At 33.9% G+C, this 21650-nt stretch overlaps 1 protein-coding gene across 2 annotated transcripts in view; it reads left to right on the forward strand.

Annotated features, from left to right (window-relative positions):
- The window catches only part of SEMA3D (semaphorin 3D), a 191197-nt gene that overhangs the window by 134919 nt on the left and 34628 nt on the right, over window positions 1-21650 (forward strand). For both annotated transcript variants that reach the window (XM_054496706.2, XM_063667656.1), the window contains 3 exons: window positions 10863-10977; window positions 12421-12490; window positions 16125-16269. In XM_054496706.2, the coding sequence (XP_054352681.1) occupies window positions 10863-10977; window positions 12421-12490; window positions 16125-16269 (330 nt within the window). The remainder of the gene's footprint in view (window positions 1-10862; window positions 10978-12420; window positions 12491-16124; window positions 16270-21650) is intronic.

Below are 21650 nucleotides of genomic sequence, written 5' to 3' on the forward strand. Positions count from 1 at the left end.
ATATTTGGAAATACTCAGGTTTTGTTGTTCTTGCTGTTATAGTTCATTTGTTCTCATTTTTCACTGAATACGTTAGCACAGTAAAGAACTGCTGACAATTTAAGAGCTCCCTTCATCTTCAGCTGCTAACTGAAAAACAATTGTTTTATTGACTTGTAAAACTAGTTTTACTGACCTGTCAAAGATAATACTATTAGACTAAGTAGTATACTGTGATTGGTGGGGAACAGATTTTGGCAATAGAGAAACATTATATAAAAATGGGTGAAGGATTATTCGCAGAACAAGGGTGAATCTTCTCAATTTTGTAACTCTTTTGTTTATTATTTTATCATCTAATTATTTCAACAACAGCAACAAAATATAAAATAATTTCTGTGCAAAATGCACTATACTAGGCAATTAGTGTAGATAATCAACCACTGTCTCTTTTCTTTCAAAGCTTTTAGTATAGTGAGGGCAATAGACATATCAACAAATAATCATAATGTGATGTGATAGAGTTATGAGCTAAGAACTCTAGGGATTTGGTGAAGCCCAAAAACATTGTATGAAGGAAGTGGTGCTTTAGTTGAGTTATATGAGGAAGTGGGACTACACTAAGGAACGGAGGCCAGGCATTTCAGGCAGCGTTGTGACAGTTGTTTTTGTTTGTTTGTTTGTTTTTCGTTTTTGTTTTTGTTTTGGTTTTGGTTTTAGTTTTGGTTTTATTTTTTGTTTATAGAAGAGTGAAATCTTGTTGTAACTGGAATTCAAGGGATGTGTCTGGGGAGCAATGACTTTTGAGATTAGAGTGGTAAGTTGGTTGATAAGAAGTCTTGTTTCCATGTTAGTGAGTGTGAACTCTATCCTGTAGTCAATGAGGGATTATAAAATGTTTTAAGCAGAGAAGTGACAAGATAGGTAAATATAGTTAGCAGCAATTTGAAGAATGTATCTGGATCGAGAAATATTTGTGACTGGGAGAACTGTTAAGTTGTTCCCTAAAGATAACAGGAACAAAGAGATAAGCACTAAGAGTAAGTTCAAGAGATAGTTCAGATAGAAAGTATATGTAGATGTATATGTAGATTTCTATAAAGTCCTCACTTTATTACTGCTCTTTTCTTATTTGCCTGGTATACATAGGGCTGACCAATAGAGCATTCTTGTAATGACGGTAATGTTGTACACCTGCACTATCCAATACAATAGCCATGTAGATGTTAGTGTTCAAATATGACTGGCATGACTCATGAGCTAAATTTTTAATGCATTTTAATTCTCTTGCTCCTATCATAGAGATTTTGACACCCACCCTGTAGACAAGTACCCTTTTATTCTTGGGAACTGTGATTCCTGGAAGATACAACATGGACCAGGAACATGTGCAAAGAGATATATTTTGATATGAGATGGTAAATAACAAAAAAAAATTATGAGCACAGATTTTTATATTTGGATATGAAGAACTTGATGTGGTTCTGAGATATGGGGGCACAATAGCCAGTTGAAAATATAACCTGAGGTTCAGTAGTCTCTGGACTCATAAATTTGAAAATCACCAGTATATTGGCGGATCTTGAAGTTATGGAAATGCCTGACATTGCTCAGGAAGATTTGTAGTGCAAGATCAAATGGCAAGGATAGAATCCAAAGGGACAATGACATTTAGGAAATAGAAGAGAAAAGTGTCTGCAAAGGCAATTGAGAGGAAACGGTGTCATTTCTGAGTGGAAAAACTGGAGAAGAGTGTTGTCACAAGTCAGGGGAAAAGATTGCTTCAAGAAGAAAGCAGTAGTCAAAAATGTCGCTTATCAAAAAGGGTCAGGTAAGATTATGATTAAAGACTAGGTATTAGATTTTGCCGTAAGGATATCATCAATGACCTTTGCCTGGATGATATGAATGTTCAACTTAAAATCAGATCTAGGCTTACATTTTGCTCTACTTCTCATTCTTTCAGTTTCTTAACCTAAAAATTGAGGGCACCAGGCACCTATTGCTTCCATGACTATTTTACCAAGCAAATGTAAGGCTTTAATAAGATCATATGAATTTGGATGTGACAGATAACTGAGAAAGGTACCAAAAACAAGGGTAACTTAGATATCTAAGTTTACAAGCATGTAACAATTTACTGTAAGAGATTGACATGTAAATAATGTAAATATCTGGTCACACTACAGTGAATTTAATCCCAACAATCACATATATGCACACATGCATGTGCACACATACACACACATCATACATACATTTGGAGACAGATCAGCGTACCTGTGCTTAGGAGTGGAAGAATTTGGTGTTGATGGTAGTGGTGTGTGTATTTTGCGGTGTTAGGGGCAGGTTAGTTACCAAAGGTGATCAAAGAGATATGTCATTTTATTAGTTTTAAAGGCTGAAGTTACCATTATTATTTTTCTTTATCTTTAGGAGAATTTGTGCTTTGAAGATTGATCTTATTTCTGAACATAGTCAAAGTAATTTGGAGCTGTATTTGAAGAAAGTTGCATAAATGATTTGAACAATGCAAATTCTGGTCAAGAGATATCAATGAAGAGAGACACAATAAATAAACTGACTTAAAAGATAATTTTACTTGGCAATATTGATCAATGAGAGCCTGAGGAGAATAAGTACCTTCATCCACAGAATATCTTTTAAACTTAATATGTTTATAATTGTACATGGTAGAGCACATTTCCTAATGAATTATTTTTAGCAGTGTTCCTAATTTCCAGTCAAACTACTTACTCTATTTTTCCAATAAATTGTTTAACCTTGAAGGATTTCTAAAGTCCTTGTCAAGCTCTACAATTCTTTCATTTTGTGAAACAGTCAATATTTTGAAGCACGAAATGGTGCAACTTACACCCCAAAGAACTGCTCTCATAGATGGTAAATAACAGATCTTCGTGATGAGCTATTAAATGCTAATTGAATGAATAGGCAAAACCACAGGAAATAAACCCACTGAAAAGATTTGTGTCTATTTACTTTGCAAGTTAGTACTTTCAAAATACATTATTTATGTCTGTGTGATGTTTATTACCCTGTGTGTCTGTGTGTGTGTGTGTGTGTGTGTGTTTGTGTGTGTGTGTTTCCCTTCAAGACCCACCTTTTAAGTCAATGGGTGGAAATACTAGCTCTTTCAGTGACACTTGCTTGCAATTTTTCACCTCAAGGCTGTTTTGCATTACTTTTGAATTCTATTCATTTTTGGAAGAGCTGCCCATTATACTTATGTGAGTCTACTCCAGATTCCATCTGTAGGTTATGCCAGTTCTCTTTTTTGTTTTGCAGTATTTCCTTTCCTCATGCCAGGAATTCAGTTTGGATGGCCCTTTCACATAACTTGCCTGGGGGTCTCATTAATAGCCCTTTGCTTCAATTCTACTTGCATTGTCTATTTTGATATATGGTCCTATTTGGACAATTACTGCCTTTGAAGATTTGTGTTTTTAGGCCGATGACACTTTCCGTATTTATTGATCTCTGTTGAGCTGTGGTTTTTGTGCTTACTTTCAGCATGTCACTTACAACCTAAATGAGAGATTTAGTGCCCACGAGTTACAGATGTGCTTTTGCTTCACTTCCATCTGTTTTCCTGTCTGAGAAATTCCTAGGAAGGGGTTTATACTGTTTGCTACAGCTTTTTTTTTTTAATTGAATGAACTCTGATTCTACCTGAAAAGGACTGCTTAACATTCCTAGATTTACCTAATTGAATGTGCTAAATCTTAGAAACTGAGTTGTTTAGGATAGTGTATTACACCAGTCCTGTATTTCCAATAATTTTTATGAGTTTCTGAAGTAGTTAGAAAAACATGTTCTCCACTTGTATTTGCTTAGTCATTAACGGCAAATCACAAATAGTTGTCTCTAAATACTAGGTGTATTTTTCAGAAAAAAAAAAAATTGCCTTGAAAGCCTCTATAGAATTTATCCCTTAAAAGTTAGTGTGTTTAATACCTGCCACAAAATTTTTTGTTGTTGTTGTTTTTTCTCCTCTACCCTTTGCCTTAGATGTTTGAGTTTGTATATTTTTATTTCATCTAAAGTATTTCAAGATTATTAGTAAGTGAGGTAAAGGACTCTATGTTATTATATGTCAAGAATTTTGGGGGGACTCCTAAGTATCAGAAGTGGGAAAAAAAACTTTTGAAAACAGTAAAGAGCAAGTGCCAATAGACCTTCCTCTGGTAAAGAGAAACGGTATCCATAAATTTCTCTTTAGGTTAAAAAATGCTTATAATTTCAGTTGCCAAAGAAAATAAGTGAAGAGATATTTGTTTCTACATGTTATATTTCTACGTGTTTTATGTTACACAGTTGTTTCTACATTTGTTTCTACAACTTAACTTACCTGAGTTGACTGCCAAATATAGTTATGTGAAAACTCTCAACCGTATTTTTAAAATTCATATTATTATTTTTGCCTTTATTTTTTAGTGGTCATACCCTTTTTTAAAAATCCCAATGAACCAGATACATGAAACATAGTTACGGCATTGCAACTATTGCAAAAGAAAACCCACAGGCTAAAAAGGGTAGTTCAACATAGTTTGTTTCATTTGATTTAATGAGCATAACTTCACTATCTTCCATTAGTTCACTTAATGTATCTAAATATACTCATTTAAGATCTTCACAATAGAGTAATATAGTTCAATATAAGGCACACACTTCTAATGAGTCTCTTGGGGGCTTATGCCAGGTTTCACTTTTTGTTTCTACCATGTCATGGTCATAGTTTCAAACTTCTGTTAATAGGCCACCCTGAGTTTGGATTATCCTTATCATTATTATTTATTTATACAGCCCCATGCAGATCATTTGTACTAAGTTTTCAAAGAAAGATTCTAAAATCTGTCTCTAGAAATAACCCACTGAAGATTGAGACAACACAGATAGATGTAGATTGGACAGTTGCTGTGGGTTCTATTATAAATGACAAATCAAGAAAAGAATATGAATGATGGATTGAAATACAACAGGCATTAAATCGAAAAGACAAAAGTATTAAATTTCCCTAATCTTATTTGTTGAATTTGTAAAAATGGCCAACAGAAAGCCTGTGTGTTTACCTCAGTGTTAGTTTGGGTAATGGAGTAGGTTTTTATTAATTTATAATACTGTAGTATTTATATCCCACTTCAAAAGAAGGTGAGTAGTATTAATTCAAACTAAAATCTATAAGCATAAGTGTTATTAATGGGTAGAACAGGGAGTGGGGCACGCAAAGGATGCATATATCTTGGTTTCAAAGTGTCTGAGAATTTCATTCTCTTGCTTGCACAAAGATACAGAAGAGCAGTATTAGGCAAAAGAACTAAATGTTAAGCAAAGAATAATTTATAACCTCTAACTCCAGCATCAACTATTTTTTAAAGTTCTTAAACTTTGTCATTATCCAGTTTCTATTGATTTGAAACTGGTGTCCTTCAACTTAAACTCATTAATAGGGTTACAAATCTCTGCATACAAATTAGTAGCTTAACAAAATACTTGTTTTCAAATGTCTTGGAGAGTAAACTGATTTTATAAAATCTTCAGGATTTAAGAGCATAGGAGCTGAAAGTCAATTATTACATTTTCCAAAAGCCACTGTTATCTAATATATAGGTTAAAATGACAATGTTTATAAAGTACTGAGGGATCCTTGAAGAGGATGGTATATACAGATAAAATCATGTTTTACAGAGGAACCCAGCATAGTGACCCAAAGGTCAAAAGGCACACTCAATAAAAGTTCATGTGTGACAGCTGCTAGCTACTTTACATGTCTATGTAAGATTTATAAGGGTTTAAGTTTTGCTGGGACAGTAGAAGGAAAATGTAATGCCATATTACCCTGCTTTAGGTCTGATCTGCCTATCAGTAGATGCTATGATTAGAAGATCTTAGTAATTCATAACATGCAGCCATCATACAATAAAATGACTCAGGTGTACTATATTTTAAAGCTGCTGAAGGATTGTAAATTGTGGTTTGTTTTGTCTTTAATTTTTTTCTTTTTTTAATTAATCATTTTAAATTAAGAAATACTGCAAGCATATAACAAGTACAGGAAAACAGTCACCCTCTGTACTTACCACCCAAATTGAACACATGTGATCAGGCTTGTTTACATATACTTTCTTTGTTACTTTCATCTGCATCTTTGTGTAGAGGGTGTCAAGGCTTTTGGAATACCTAACTACAAAAAGTGAATGATAAATAGTGTAGAGACCCACAGAAGTGCCTGGTGACTAAAAACTGCTGATTTTGACATCTTAACGATAAATCTATTGTGTTAGTGAGATGGTTATATTCTTTAGAACTTCACAAAAATAAGCAAGGAGGTGACAATTTAGTACAAAAGTGGTTACCTCCCTTTCAGCCCTCTTCTGGGCTTAAAGTTCTTAGAGGAGATTGTGTGGATATGCAAACAAATCCAGGGACTGAGAAACTGGTCAACAAAGTCAGCCCAACTGACATTTCCCTACAGAAGAAATACAACTCCTTGTGAATTGAACTTTGCCATCTCAGGTCATGCTTCTGGATGTCTGTAAGAGTTACTATCCAGTCATTAAATGCTTATAATCCATTCCTGAGTGCTATTATCCCAGGAACTATATTTGTTTCCCTTCTGACAGCAGGTGGCTTTCATCTTTGGCTTGCATTTTTTGGTTTTGTTTTGTCTTGGTTTTTTATCTTCTTATTCCTGAGGGGCTAGAGAAGGCTGTTGGATGGGTAGGTAAGATTATTTTGTTCAAAAAATTTCTATATTTTTTTTGTCAGGTTAAAAGAAATGCAGTACAGTATAAATCCCTTTTCTGTCCTACAAATCTAGACAGGATTATTCTGCTAGTTAGAATGTTCTCATGGTTACCTTAAATATCAGCGATAATTGTAAATAGAAAGGGAGGAAATGTTTGAAAATGAACATTTATTGTCACTTTCACATAGTAAAATGTTTAAAAGAGGATACGATTGCTCATTTTTATGAATACTGTGTATGCTTGTTAAAGGAATGTCGTTAAGCAGATATTCTGATTATATATGTATTCATGTAACAAAATAATTTCAGCATATATTCTGTTATGGGTAAGACAAACTTAAGTCTCTGGCATTATATTCATGATCACTGATTTTTTTTAATATTTATTGAATCAACATTATTTTTAGTATTCACTGCTGACCCTCTCAAAAATATACAAATTTAGACAAAGAACATTTAATAAATACTATCAATATATGAGAATTCACTAAAATAAAAATTTTTTACTAGTGCTCTTCTTAGCACAACTAGAAAGCTGATAAAAAAATGTAAAAATTAGATACTTTAAACGTACATCTTATATTTTTAAATTCATTTAATATCTTATATTTTTAAATTCATTTAAAATTATCTTAGTTTCTGATAATTCCAGATATACATCTTCTCACTGGAATCCTACTATACGTGAACACAGAACTCATTGTTACATTAGGAGAAAGCATCAATATTTTCGCTCATTCTTACTAACGTACAGATATCTATTCATAAATGATCTGAGGATATTGTCATTAAAAACAGGTCATATCTAGATAAATCTGTCTGCATCTGCAGACATCTGAAATCATCCAATAACTGGCTGGAATATACTTTATTTTTTAACAATGATACTCGTAATAAAGGTATTGTATATAAAATATAAAGGTAAGAGCAATTACCAACAGGCTTTTTATGACAGAGTCACTATATAGAATATATTATACATTTTCTTAAAAGGAAACTGATTATTTAACTTCTTTGCCAATTACTACATTTTTTAGTAGTTCTTCATGTGCACTTAATAACATACAGACACTTTGGCCTGGCATTAAAGCTTTCCTTCATCTTACCCCAATTTACTTTTATAACTTTTTCCTTCACTATTTTAATTGATCTCAGTCTTCAACTAAACACAGTTTATCCTGATTCTCCTTGATGTCCTGAATTGTTCCACCCATTGTCCTTTTCCCTAGTTTCCAGCACTGAGCGTATTACCTGAACCAATCTCTACATATGTAGTTTGGTCCCATCTATTATTGTAAAAAGTTAGCATTCAATCCAACTCTTCAGTGAAGCTTTTGCCATTTTCCCACTATAATGAAATCCTTGGCCCTTAGTCTATACCATTCTGAAAATTTTTTTCAATTTTATGTTTTATTCTTAGTTATTTATTAACTATTAATCATGTCTTCATTCAACAGTGATAGGGATTTAGTGAGATATCTGGAGTTGAGTGGAGGGAATTTTAGGGAGTGCATTGTCTAGCAATAATTAAAAATTATTCAAAAACCAACTAAACATTATTGTGCTTTTTATTATCACCACATGCCAGTAATTGTAGACAGTGTCAGTGACAATATGCTAATCATAAAACAGTCTTGTTGGTCTAAATTTTAAATTGTGGTTTACTACTGTGTATGTATTATGTATATGTATATATGGATATTTGTGTGGATAGTCAGCCTCCAGCACACATGAACTCAGCTACACTCATGTTCCAAGAGTAAGTTCATAATGATTTGGAATCATTTAAAATTTAAAACAGTGCGACATAGTGCAAACTATGAGGTGTGATAGTTTGTTCCTTAAGTGCCTATTTTTAGTTCTTACATAAAATATTCTATTGAATGTTGTTGCTTTTAAATTTCAAAGTTATTATTTTAAAATTGTGTGTTATAAACCTAAAGAGCAAATAAAGAAAATAATAACTATTCCTGAGTTTTACAGAACTATTACTGAAAATGTATCTTTTGTTTAGTGGTAAAGGAATGTAAAAAATGATTCACTCTGGGTATCACATACCATAGATGCCCTTGGTGTTAGGTGCTAAGGCTATAAAGATACCTCTGGTCTCTGGTTTCCTTTCCTTCTCCCCTTCCCCCTTTGTTCAAGCATAGTATTTATAAGATTTCAAATTCTCTCGTTTATTGTAGTCATTTAAATGCCTTTCTGTAATTTAGTTTAATTTCAGAGATAAAAGAAGAAAGTTTCTAGATATTCAGACTTGAAACTTAACAGTGAACTTCTCATTAACTTTACAGAACATAGATTGAAGGATAAATGATTTTATATAATTTATACTTAAATATAAATAAATTATTGGAAAAGATGGCTTCAATAGTAATTTAAATAAATTAGTCTTATTTTGTTATAAGCACAGCAGAGCTAGTTGAGTTAAATGAATGAAAAATCATACTTATTCAGTGTTCACAGGTGTATTAGTCTGTTTTCACGCTTCTGATAAAGACATACTAGAAACTGGGGAATTTACAAAAGAAATAGGTTTAATTGGACTCACAGTTTCACATGCCTGTGGAGGCCTCACATTCATAGCGGAAGGCAAGGAGGAGCAAGTCACATCTTACCTGGATAGCAGCAGGCAAAGAGAGCTTACGCAGGGCAACTCCTGTTTTTAAAACCATCAGATCTCATGAGACCTATTCACTATCACGAGAACAGCATGGGAAAGACCCGCCTCCATAATTCAGTCATCTCCCACAGAGTCCCTCCCACAACATGTGGGAATTATGGGAGCTACAAGATGAGATTTGGGTTGGGACACAGAGCCAAACCATATCAACAGGTATATATTAATTTAAAAATGAGAATATAAATTTTTATGCTGAATTATTGAATAGGGTAATCCTGTTTATTATGTAATTGATTTAAGTGTTTATGTTTTACTAAATGCTCAAAGAACATTTTTAATGAACCATTTCAGAGTAAAAATAAAGTATGGAAAATATAGATAAATATTCTTTAAAAGATTTGTTTTTGTTTTTGTTTTGTTTGCTTTTGAGACAGGGTCTTGCTCTGTCACCCAGGCTGGAATCAGTGGCACAAACATGGCTCACTGCAGCCTCGACCTGCTGGGCTTAAGTGATCTTCCTCCTTCAGCCTCCTGAATAGTGGGGATTACAGGGACACACCACCACACATGACTGATTTTTTTAAATTTTTGTAGAGATGAGATCTCACTATGTTGACCATACTGGTCTCAAACTACTGGGTTCAGTTGATCCTCCTGCCTCAGCCTCCCAAAGCGCTGTGATTATAGGCAAAAGGATGGTTTTTATATGTGTATTATTATGCATATGTTTATGTTGCACGGATGTTTAATTAGTAAGACATTAAATTTGAAAAAGACTTTGAAGCCTATAAAGAGACATATTGCTAAAGGTTGCAAATATTGTTTTTAATCCTATAAATAATATACAAGCCAGTACCAGCATTCATTGAACTTAATTGCCTGAGACTATCCTAAGCATTTTATAGACTTTTTTTCCCATTTACTCATCAAACCAACCATATTTCAGCTGGGTTCAGTGGTATGCACCTGTAGTATCAGCTACTTAGGAGGCTAATGTGGAAAGATTACTTGAGCCCAGGAGTTTGAGGCAATGATCTTGCCTGTGAATAATTACTGCACTCCAGCTTGGACAACATAGAAAGACTTCATCTCTGAAAAACAACAACAAAAATTAACTAACCGTATTTCAAGAGATTTATCATTTTTATCAGTGATAAAATAGAGACTTAAAAAAGTCTCTTGCAGGTCATGAAGCAAAAAATTGGCAGGTGAGATTTGATTTCAAGCTGCCTTTACTATTGCCTTGTATGTATCTACTCATCCAATAGAGCTGAATTGCTTGTATTTAATTCATTTAACTATGAGAAAAACATTTAAGATTGAGGGCTAATACTGTCTTTTTCCTTATTTTAAAGTTCAAGGACTCAATATCTGGGTTCAGTGTCTTTGTAGACAATGACATCAATAAGACACTACCTGTAATAGCCGCCAGTTTTAGTGAGTGGTACAATTGTGTTGGTAAATATTTATCTTTTTTTTTTTTCATGTCAGAATGATGTAGGAGGACAACGCAGCCTGATAAACAAGTGGACGACTTTTCTTAAGGCCAGATTGATTTGCTCAATTCCTGGAAGTGATGGGGCAGATACTTACTTTGATGAGCTTCGTAAGTTCCTTCTTTCCTTCTTTCTTGGAAAAGCCTTACTGCCTAATTAAGTAACTTGGCATTTATTTCCCTTTGGCTCCAAATGCCTGATTAATTATACCTGAGCAAACCTTACAGGAGTGGTTCTTACTAAAATTCACAACCAAAGTACATGGAAGTGCTCTAGGTCTGGGCACACGTCAAAATGCAGTAACTCTTCTCTTTGTAAGAGTCCTCAAAGTAAGTGAAGGAAACAAAACTACAGCAAGACACAGAAAGGTGTGAGCTCTGGAACTACACCGTTCATCCATTCTCCATGCAGTCTTTCATTTTGAAAGGAGCCACCTTCTCTAGGTAGGAAAATCTTGGATTCCTTATTCCACGGATGCCCTCTGCTGGCAAGTACAGGAGATTTGGTGAACACTGTCCCTCCGACTTGTTGATAAAAGAATAATCAGAAGCAGTAGACAGCTTCTTCTATTTCACTTCTCCTCTTCACTCCCTCAAAAACTCCTTCCAAGTCCTAGAATGACTTTTTTCTTTTTTGTTTAAGTATAATGTCAGCATCATTAGCTTTTAGCTTCTTGAACTTGTTCTTATTTTTGCCATGTAATGTAAAAATGATAATCTATATCATGGAATTATTTCATCAGTATTGTGTATTTTCCAACTTAAAGTATACATTGAGTAATATATATAAGAGTGGATGACCTCTCATATTGTATGTAAGCACCTTCACATCTTAATCTTTTAAAGAATATTATTTGCACATAACTTACTGTCAATACGGCAGTAATTTGGGGGTAGCTATTTTCTTATTGTTACCAAATAGGTAAATGAGGTCAGGTGTGGTGGCTCACACCTGAAATCCCAGCACTTTAGGAGGCCGAGGTGGGTGGACCACTTGAGGTCAGGAGTTCGAGACCAGCCTGGCCAACATGGCGAAACCCTATCTCTACTAAAAATTAAAAAAAAATTAGCCGGGCTGGTGGTGGGCATCTGTAATCCTAGCTACTTGGGAGGCTGAGGCAGGAGAATTGCTTGAACCCAGGAGGGAGAGGTTGCAGTGGGCAGAGATTGTGCCACTGCATTCCAGCCTGGGTGAAACAGCAAGACTCAATCAAAAAAAAAAAAAAAAAAGAGGCAAATTAATTACTAAGTTGACACAATTATAGGACAGAAATTTTTTACACTAGAGGGTAAAAATTACTTATTTTTTTGTTTATATTTTCTATGAAATCAAAGATTTCTAACTGGAAACCGCCTTGGAGATTATCAATTGTACCATACCATACATAGTCAGTGAGAAAAAACAATCTTATATTTGATTTCTCAAGGCATAATATAGTGCCTCTGTTAATTGTATAAACTATTTAGATTTTCAGAGTTTCGGTTGTGTTATTAACAAAAAAGCAATGTAATGCTGAAAAATAAGAGTAAATATTTATTTTTCCCTTTTAATAGAAGATATTTATTTACTCCCCACAAGAGATGAAAGAAATCCTGTAGTATACGGAGTCTTTACTACAACCAGGTATGTTCAACAAAATGCTTTTAATGCTTCTAGAGAATTGTATATGTATGCAAGCCAATATAGTTATAGGATCTTTTTGTCCCTGTGTTTGTAGTAGCATATCGTAAACATTTTATTTTCATTTTACCTTTTCACTTAGTGTTCCTTAAAAATCATTTAATATCAGTGTAAAAATTCTTTTTTTTTCTTTTTATGCCAGCATAGAATTAGCTATAATGATTACCACAAGTTATTTAACCAGTCCTCTGAACATGGACATTTCTGTTATTTCCAAATGCCTACTGTTGCATATAATGCTTCAGTGACTAATCTTGTGCATATGCCTTCTCCATAGGAACAAATGTATCTGTGAGATAAAGTCCCAAAATAAATTTTCTGTGTATAAAAGGCATATGCAGGCCGGGCTCACCAGCTCACTCCTATAATCTCAGCACTTTGGGAGTCCAAGGAGAGGATGGCTTGAGCTCAGGAGTTCAAGACCAGCCTGGACAACATAGTGAGACCCAGTCTCTACAAAAAAAAAAAAAAAAAAAATAGCCAGCACGGAGGCACATGCCTGTAGTCCCAGCTACTCAGAAGGCTGAGGTCAGAGGATTGTTTAAGCCTGGAAGGTAGAGGCTGCAGTGAGCCATGATGGTACCACTGCACTCCAGCCTGGGTGACACAGCAAGACCCTGTCACACACACACACACAAAAAGTGTTTGCATATATATTAATCATAGTAAGTATTTCCATGATATGTGTCGTAGCGATAGTACTAAGGAAATACGTGGATAAATGGTTAAGTTCATTGGTAAGGCTATAATCATGGGATGGGACACTCTTAACTTTTAAAACATCATCACATGCTATCCTATTATCATTTCCAAGTTACCCTACAAAGATAGGTGTGGCTGTTATGACTATTTCACTGCTTTACTAATTTAGGCAAAGAATGTTTTCATTACTTGCTCAAAGAGGAGCGGACTATTAGTAGTAAAAATAAAACTCAAAGTGAAGACAATTTCATGTTTTCTACTCCTGTATTTTTGTCTTCTTTTTGCATAATGCTTTCCTGTACTTATCATTGAGACCTTCCGAATTCCTTAAAAGTTGTACTAGCATCGCTGGGCGTGATGGCTCATGCCTGTAATCCCAGCATTTTGGGAGACCAAGGCGGGTGGATCATCTGAGGTCAGGAATTTGAGACCAGCCTCCCCAACATGGTGAAACCCCATCTCTACTAAAAATACAAAAAATTAGCCAGATGTGGTTGCGGGCGCCTGTAATCCTAGCTACTCAGGAGGCTGAGGCAGGAGAATCACTTGAACTTGAGAGGCGGAGGTTGCAATGAGCCCAGATTGTGCCATTGCACTCCAGCCCTGGCAACAAGAGCAAAACTCTGTCAACAAAACAAAACAAGTTGTACTAGCATCTATGAAACTTTCTCAAAGAATATGGGGGCCCTACAGACTTAATTTTATTTAGTATTCAGTAACTTAAATTTGACTATGTTCAAAGCACACCCTTACTCCTGTTCCCTGTTACAGCCTATATTGTTGGAAATAGTTTTCACATTTTCCACAGCTCTGCTCTCAAACTTTATCAATGTATATTGACATCAGTATAGGAGGAATTGAAGATACTGGTATTGGTACTGAAGAAAAGGTCTTACTGCCTCCTAGTGAATAAATTTTTAATCTATTTTATATGCACAATATAGTTTAATTTTTTTCTGTGGCACAATCCTGATTTTGTTCACAATACCTTATTCATAAACTGAAATGCACTATTGGTTCAGAATAGATCAGAAAACAAAATACTATTTGGTTAATTATAAGATACAGAATGTAAATGTTTAAATATGAGAATAAAGAAGATATCCTAGGAAGCTGCTATTTTGGACTCCATTTTCCTGTTAATTTATATCCTAATATAAAAAGGTACAAGAAGTGCCTCTAGTCAAGTATCTCAATCCTAGTTCTCTTGGCACCTTTCCAGTTGCAGAACTTTCTTTGAAGTCACTGTGCTCCACACACAAGGCACGGATATGTGCCAGGAAAATATAGCCCCAAGATAGTTCATTTTTTTCTCCTATTAAGTTTCTGCCCACCCAGAGTGTGAAGTTACAAGTTAGCTCTTTGTTCTTCCTATACTTTATTGTTTTGTTTTTAATGCCATCCTAGAGACCAAGGTGACATTGGAATGTATGTCATATCCTTTGTCCAACAAGAAGACATAATTAACCTGCAATAATGGCAATGCCATCAAGCATGAGTCATCATATCTTTAAAATATCCTAGGCAGATTCTGTGATTTTTGTGGCAATGCCACCTCCATTCTCAGCATCTAGTTTTCTTCCACCTACCTATTTACCATTACCTCTCAAAGGTTCCCATTAATGTCATTCCAAGAATATTAATAATTGAGTCACCATGCTAGAGAATCATTAGCTTATCTGTTAATGCTAAGTTTTTATTATTATTATTATTATGCTTTAAGTTTTAGGGTACATGTGCACAACGTGCAGGTTAGTTACATACGTATACACGTGCCATGTTGGTGTGCTGCACCCAGTAACTCATCATTTAACATTAGGTGTATCTCCAAATTCTATCCCTCCCCCCTCCCCCCACCCCACAACAGGCCCCAGTGTGTGATGTTCCCCTTCCTGTGTCCATGTATTCTCATTGTTCAATTCCCACCTATTCGCAAGGACAAAAAACCAAATACCGCATGTTCTCACTCATAGGTGGGAAATGCTAAGATTTTTAATAAATTTTTTAGATCATAAAGGGTGATCTCATTTTTGAAAATGGGAATGATTAAAGGTTTTCAACTCGAAGAAAATATCTTTTTATTTCTAGAAATAAAGCAAAAAAAGACATCTGATTAGTGTTAATTTTTATTAGTTTGCAAAAATTTGAAAAAATTCCTTTGGAGTTTTTTGCCTCTTAATACTTTCTCTAATCCTGTGTAATTGTAATTAGTATCAGATGAGCTACTGTAATACATAAACTCATAAATTCAAGGAGGACCAAAAAGAAAAAGATTGTTTCAACATTTTAAAATCAGTTTAATAAAAATCATATAAATATATCATTTAGCAACTAATGTTTATGGATATTCATTCACTGTAAGAAAACAAATGAGAGGATTATTATTCAAATATTTAAATAATTCTTTTTAAAAAGTACATAATGTCACTTTTTATTTTGTAAGCCTTTGGAAGGCATTATGCTATAATAACTTTAAATAAAATTACATGGAAGAACATGTAAATAAATATAATACTCTTTCATGCATATTCCTCTTTATTCTCCAGGATTTCTTTTAGATAATTTCTGTTTATCTATCAGGTGTCAATTTAGATGACACCTCCTCCCTGAAAACTTAGCTGGCAGCCCTATACTGGGTACCAACGCATGTTCTACTTTGCTTACTATATTTACTAGCAATGGAGTTATTATTACACTTTATTTAGAATTGCTTGGCTATAAGCCACTTGAGGACATAGGCACATTGTGTCTACAGTACCCATCAAATTTAATATGCTAAGTAAATTTTGTCCACAGCACCTGCTGATAGTATGTGCTCAGTCAATGTTTATTGAATTCATCAGTGAATGATCGAATGATGTTGTTTTTTTTTCAGCTCCATCTTCAAAGGCTCTGCTGTTTGTGTGTATAGCATGGCTGACATCAGAGCAGTTTTTAACGGTCCATATGCTCACAAGGAAAGTGCAGACCATCGTTGGGTGCAGTATGATGGGAGAATTCCTTATCCACGGCCTGGTACAGTATGTATCCAACTTAATAATCAAATTATTTTCCTAAGCTCATATTTAATTCTTAATTTAATTGTAACAAATTCTGCTATTCACCAGAGCCACATGTGCTGTAATAACTATTATTTATTTGCAGTGATGTATTAGCATTTTCATCCTTCATTGAAATTTAACATTTCAATAAGAATTTTAGTTACTTTGAGAAACAATGGACTATGTCATAAGGATCTAACCATGGGGACAATGTGGAGCTTATCCCCAACATGTTTATGTTTATAGAATCATTGGAAAGATTTAGTTATCTAGAATGACAGCTATTCTGAATTATATGGAAATGTCAAAGAAGTATTATTTCTCACATACAGCTCTGCAGATAGCTCAAGTCTTCTAATCCCCACTTCTACTTTGAAAAGACATCTACTTTGAAAAGACATCATAATGGTTCACTTAATTTATCTCTTTTTTGGTATGCATTTATCTTTTCTTTACTGAATTGTACCTTAGAATAACATGCACTTTTTAAATGGGAAAGGAATTTTAGAAAACCCTAGGTCAAAAATTTTTTTCAAATAATATAAATCATGTTTAAAGCACAAATGATGTAAGTAAGAATGTATTTTAGAGTTTATACAATTGTTTAAAACAAAAAACAACTGCAGTTCAAAATGCTGTTATATGCATTTTAAGTAAAGGGATTTTTAAAACGTTTGTTGATATTATTATGACAGTTTAAGTTATTTTAACATCAGGATTATTTGTTGACCTAATATTAAAGAGGAAATATGCTTTTTTTTCATTTTGGATTTATTCTGAATATTACTACCAAGAGGTATAATATAATTACCAAAATATCTGAGAAAAATATTGACTTAACTCCTCAAGTTTTACTGAATATTATCTTTCCATATGTTCATTCTTAAAGGAGAACTAGCTATGCTTTCCGAATTCTGTTTCCGTCTTCCTGTTATATAACTTAATTAAATTTGGGAAGCATACTATACAACCATCTCTATTTTCCCCTTAATAATTCCTCAATATAAATTTGTTTCAAAGATGGTCTCTGACTTGATTATAAAGTGATAACGATGTCTGTGGAAACATGTTTTTTTCAAATAATATTATGATTTTCAGGACTCATTTTTAAATTTTCTCTCTTTTTAATATTGTGATAAGAACATTTCATGTGAGACCTACCCCCTTAAATTTTTTAATTTACCATCCATTATTGTTGAGTATAGGTACAATGTTGTACAGCAGATCTCTAACGCTTATTCTCCTTAGCTAACAGAAACTGTATGTCCATTGATTGGTAACTTCCCATTTTGCTCCCTCCTAGCCTTGGAAACCACCATTCTGCTTTTTGATTCTATTATTTTGACTATTATAGATACCTTATATAAGTGGAATCATGCAGTGTTTATTTCTCTGCAAATGGCTTATTTCACTCAACATAACGTCCTTAAGATTCATTCATGTTGTTGCATAGTGTATGTAGAATTTCCTTGTTTTTCAAGGATGAATGCAGTCCCATTTTATATATATATACACATACACACATCCCATATGTATGATATCTATATGCACATACAAAGATATTATATATGCATCACCTGTATATAGATATATATGATGCATATCATATATAAATATATGTATGATGTATGTATGCATAAATGTATCATATATCATATATACATTTATATATGATAAAAGTCTCATATATATTATGTATATAGGTATATGATATAAAATCCTAGATATATTATATACATATAACACACACACACACACACACACACACACACACACATTTTCTTTATCCATTCATCTGTTGACAGACATTTAGGTTGTGTCCATGTCTTGGCTATTGTGAATAGTGCTGCAATGAATCTAAGAGTGATAATATCTCATATATCTTTGATATCTTAATTTCAATTGTTTTAGATAAATATCCTGAAGCAGGATTGCTGCATCACGTAGTAGTTCTATTTTTAATTTTTTGAGGAACTGCCACACTGTTTTCCATAGTGGCAGTACCATTTTGCATTATCACTAACAGTGTGCAAGGGTTCCAATTTCCCCACATCCTCCTTAACACTCGTCTTTTGTTTTTATGATATTATCCATATTATACATCCTAACAGATATGAAGTGATATCTCATTGTGGTTTTGTTTTCAACTTCTCTGTTGATTAGTGATGAACAATTTTCATGTACCCATTGGCCATTCATATGTCTTCTTTGGAGAAATGTCTATTCAAGTACTTAGCCCGTTTTTTAATTAGGTTTTTTTTTTTTTTTTTTTTTTGGTCAGTCTCGCTCTGTCACCCAGGCCAAAGTGCAGAGGTGCAATATTGGCTTACTGCAACCTCTGCCTCCCGGGTTCAAGCAATTCTCCTGCCTTAGCCTCCAAAGTAGCTAGGATTACAGGTGTGCACAACCATGCCCAACTAATTTTTGTATTTTTAATAGAGATGGGGTTTCACCAGGTTAACCAGGCTGGTCTCGAACTCCTGACCTAAGATGATCCACCCACCTCATCCTCCCAAAGTCCTGGGATTACAGCTGCGAGCCATCATGCCTGGCCTAGGTCATTCTAATACTTTTTTAACTATTTTTTATTCGTTGAATATCACAGCTGTACTTTCTAGTTTCATTTACTTATATTTTAATAGTAATATAGCACTTAGGATATGGGGATATTATTCTAAATGTTTTACAAATATTAACTTACTTAATACTGATCATAGTCCCATGAACACATGCTATTATTATTAATTCCATTATACAGATGAGGAATGTCAGGCATAGACGAGTGCAGTAACTTGCCCAAGGTCACAAAGCTAATTAGTGATAGGGCTGGGTTTCAACCCCAAGCTCCAAATTCTTGGTTCTTTACTATCATACTGTAAATTCAATGTCATTGTTCTTACACTAACTCCCACCAGTTATTAGTTCTTATACTATGATGTTGCACTACAAAAATGTTAAATTATATATTTTTACCTTCCATGGGAGATTGTGTGTGTGTGTGTGTGTGTGTGTGTGTGTGTGTGTGTGTTTAAAATTGGGAAAACAGCTCTAGAAGGGTCAATTTTACTCTATTAATACTTTGGGGTTAAATATTATAGACTGTCACATTCTGAGCCTTTTCTTACTACACGAGCTTTTTGGTTTTGGGGTTTTCGTTTGTTTGTTTGTTTTCATTTGTTTTTAATAAAGACTGTCACCATTCAGGCCATATTCTTTTTCAATTATCTAGATATTATAGGAGAATGAATTGGAAGCTGAGACTATTCACATTAATTACAACAACAATAAATTATTTGCATATGTAGACCCAGCAGTTGAGTCCTATAATACTCAGAAATAGAAAATAATTATCAAAATGACTACATGCTGATGCATCCTGGTTACATTATTTTCCAACTCGAGTGTAAGTTAAGATGCTTTTCAAGTGGTGTTTGTCACCGCTTTCCCTGCTGCTGCCTAAAAGAGCTGTGAATGTCATGCGAAGCTTAAAGAGAACTCACGTTTTACATGACTGTCCTCATAAGTACACAGACCCTTCTCTGAAAGGTGAGTAAGAGACTCCCCGAAAGTAGGAAAACAAAAATGTCGGTGGGGAGTGTTTTTCATCAATGAGAAAATAAACACTGAATTATGTTCAACATACTGGTCTCTTCTGCTGACTACTCAGAATATAGTCTTTATGCTGTAAGAAATTGTCTTGAAAAGTTCAAAATTATTTATCAAATAGCCTGTATCTAAACCATCAAATAAATACTTAATTTTTACTTTCTAACAATTTGGGAAAACAAAAGCATTATTAGGACTAAAGAAGGGTCATGTAAGGAAGTTATTACTCAATTTTTTCTCAACATTAATATTTATCATACAATTTCTATTCCTGTAAAAATATGTAAACACATTTGCACCTGAAGTTGAGCTCTGAGAACCATGCCTAATAAAGAATCTTTCCACCGAAGCCCCTATTAAGGCTGTAATCAGTAATAGAGACAGAAAGACCAAGTCTCCCTCTGGAAGACTCCACCAAGAAAACTCTGTTTCATCAAATATTATGTCCTTTTATAGAACTTAGAGAGATTTTAAACATGCCAGTTACTGTCAAAATTTATTTATTTATTTTTACAGTTGCGGTTAAAAGAAGGAGGATTTTCTTTTTGGTTGTACTGAATTAAACTGTTATATCTATGCTCTCTTTAGATAAGTAGAAACCACATAATATAAATTTATTAGTATGAGACTGATAATATTGAGGTATTTTTAAATATTTTTATTGATCAACCCTATCCAGTTGATTTGTGTTAGTATAGTGACAATCATTTCTACTAACATGTTTGCAGGCTTTATCTAGAAATCCGTGGTAGCTAAGGACATCAGCTATTTCCAAATAACTAGTTACTTATGTGTTCTCTTTGAAATCACTGTGACCAAATTTGAAAATGTCTAAAATCATGCATAGATAGGTAGCCTTTTACTTCATTGCTTCTTCAGTCATTTTTACAACATCTTGTTTTTTATTAGCATTCAAAGCTATTAGTCTGCTTTTCTACATTATGTTTTATATTTAGAATACTGATGTTGAATTTAGGAGCATCATATATGTGATGTGAAAATCTGTTATACAAATACCCTTTACCATTAAATCATTGAAATCATTGAAATTATATTTCACAGCGTATCAGATAAACTATGCCTGTAAAATTTGAGAATGTAAGAACTGGAGTGAATGATAAAGACCACGTAATTCACCCTCATTTTACAGGGGAGGGAATGAATACCCAGAATAATTAAATAACTTTCCCAATATCATATTGCCAAAAATAGCGGAATGAAGAGGAATGTTGAATTTTCTAATCAGTCTTCTCTCTCTATTTGTTAATATTCTCTAATATGCACTTATTTCCTAATATTTATCTGATTGATATACTGCCGAATGTCCCACCTAAAATTAGCTGCATTGAATTTTACATTATTTCCTGGCATTCTTTCTTATTTGTTTTCTTTTTTTTTCTTTTTATTATTATTATTATTATTATTATTATACTTTAGGCTCTATGGTACATGTGCGCAACGTGCAGGTAAATTACATATGTATACATGTGCCATGCTGGTGCGCTGCACCCACCAACTCGTCATCTAGCATTAGGTGTATCTCCCAATGCTATCCCTCCCCCCTCCCCCCACCCCACAACAGTCCCCGAAGTGTGATGTTCCCCTTCCTGTGTCCATGTGTTTTCATTGTTCAATTCCCACCTATGAGTGAGAGTATTTGTTTTCTAAAAGCAGCCCAATTTCAGTAATTTTTGTTTACATAAAGTGATGATTCTATCTCTCTAAATATCCAGAATATTTTGATCAAAGTCATT

This window comes from Pongo pygmaeus, chromosome 6 (genome assembly GCF_028885625.2).
Source record: "Pongo pygmaeus isolate AG05252 chromosome 6, NHGRI_mPonPyg2-v2.0_pri, whole genome shotgun sequence".
NCBI classification, from domain to species: domain Eukaryota; kingdom Metazoa; phylum Chordata; class Mammalia; order Primates; family Hominidae; genus Pongo; species Pongo pygmaeus.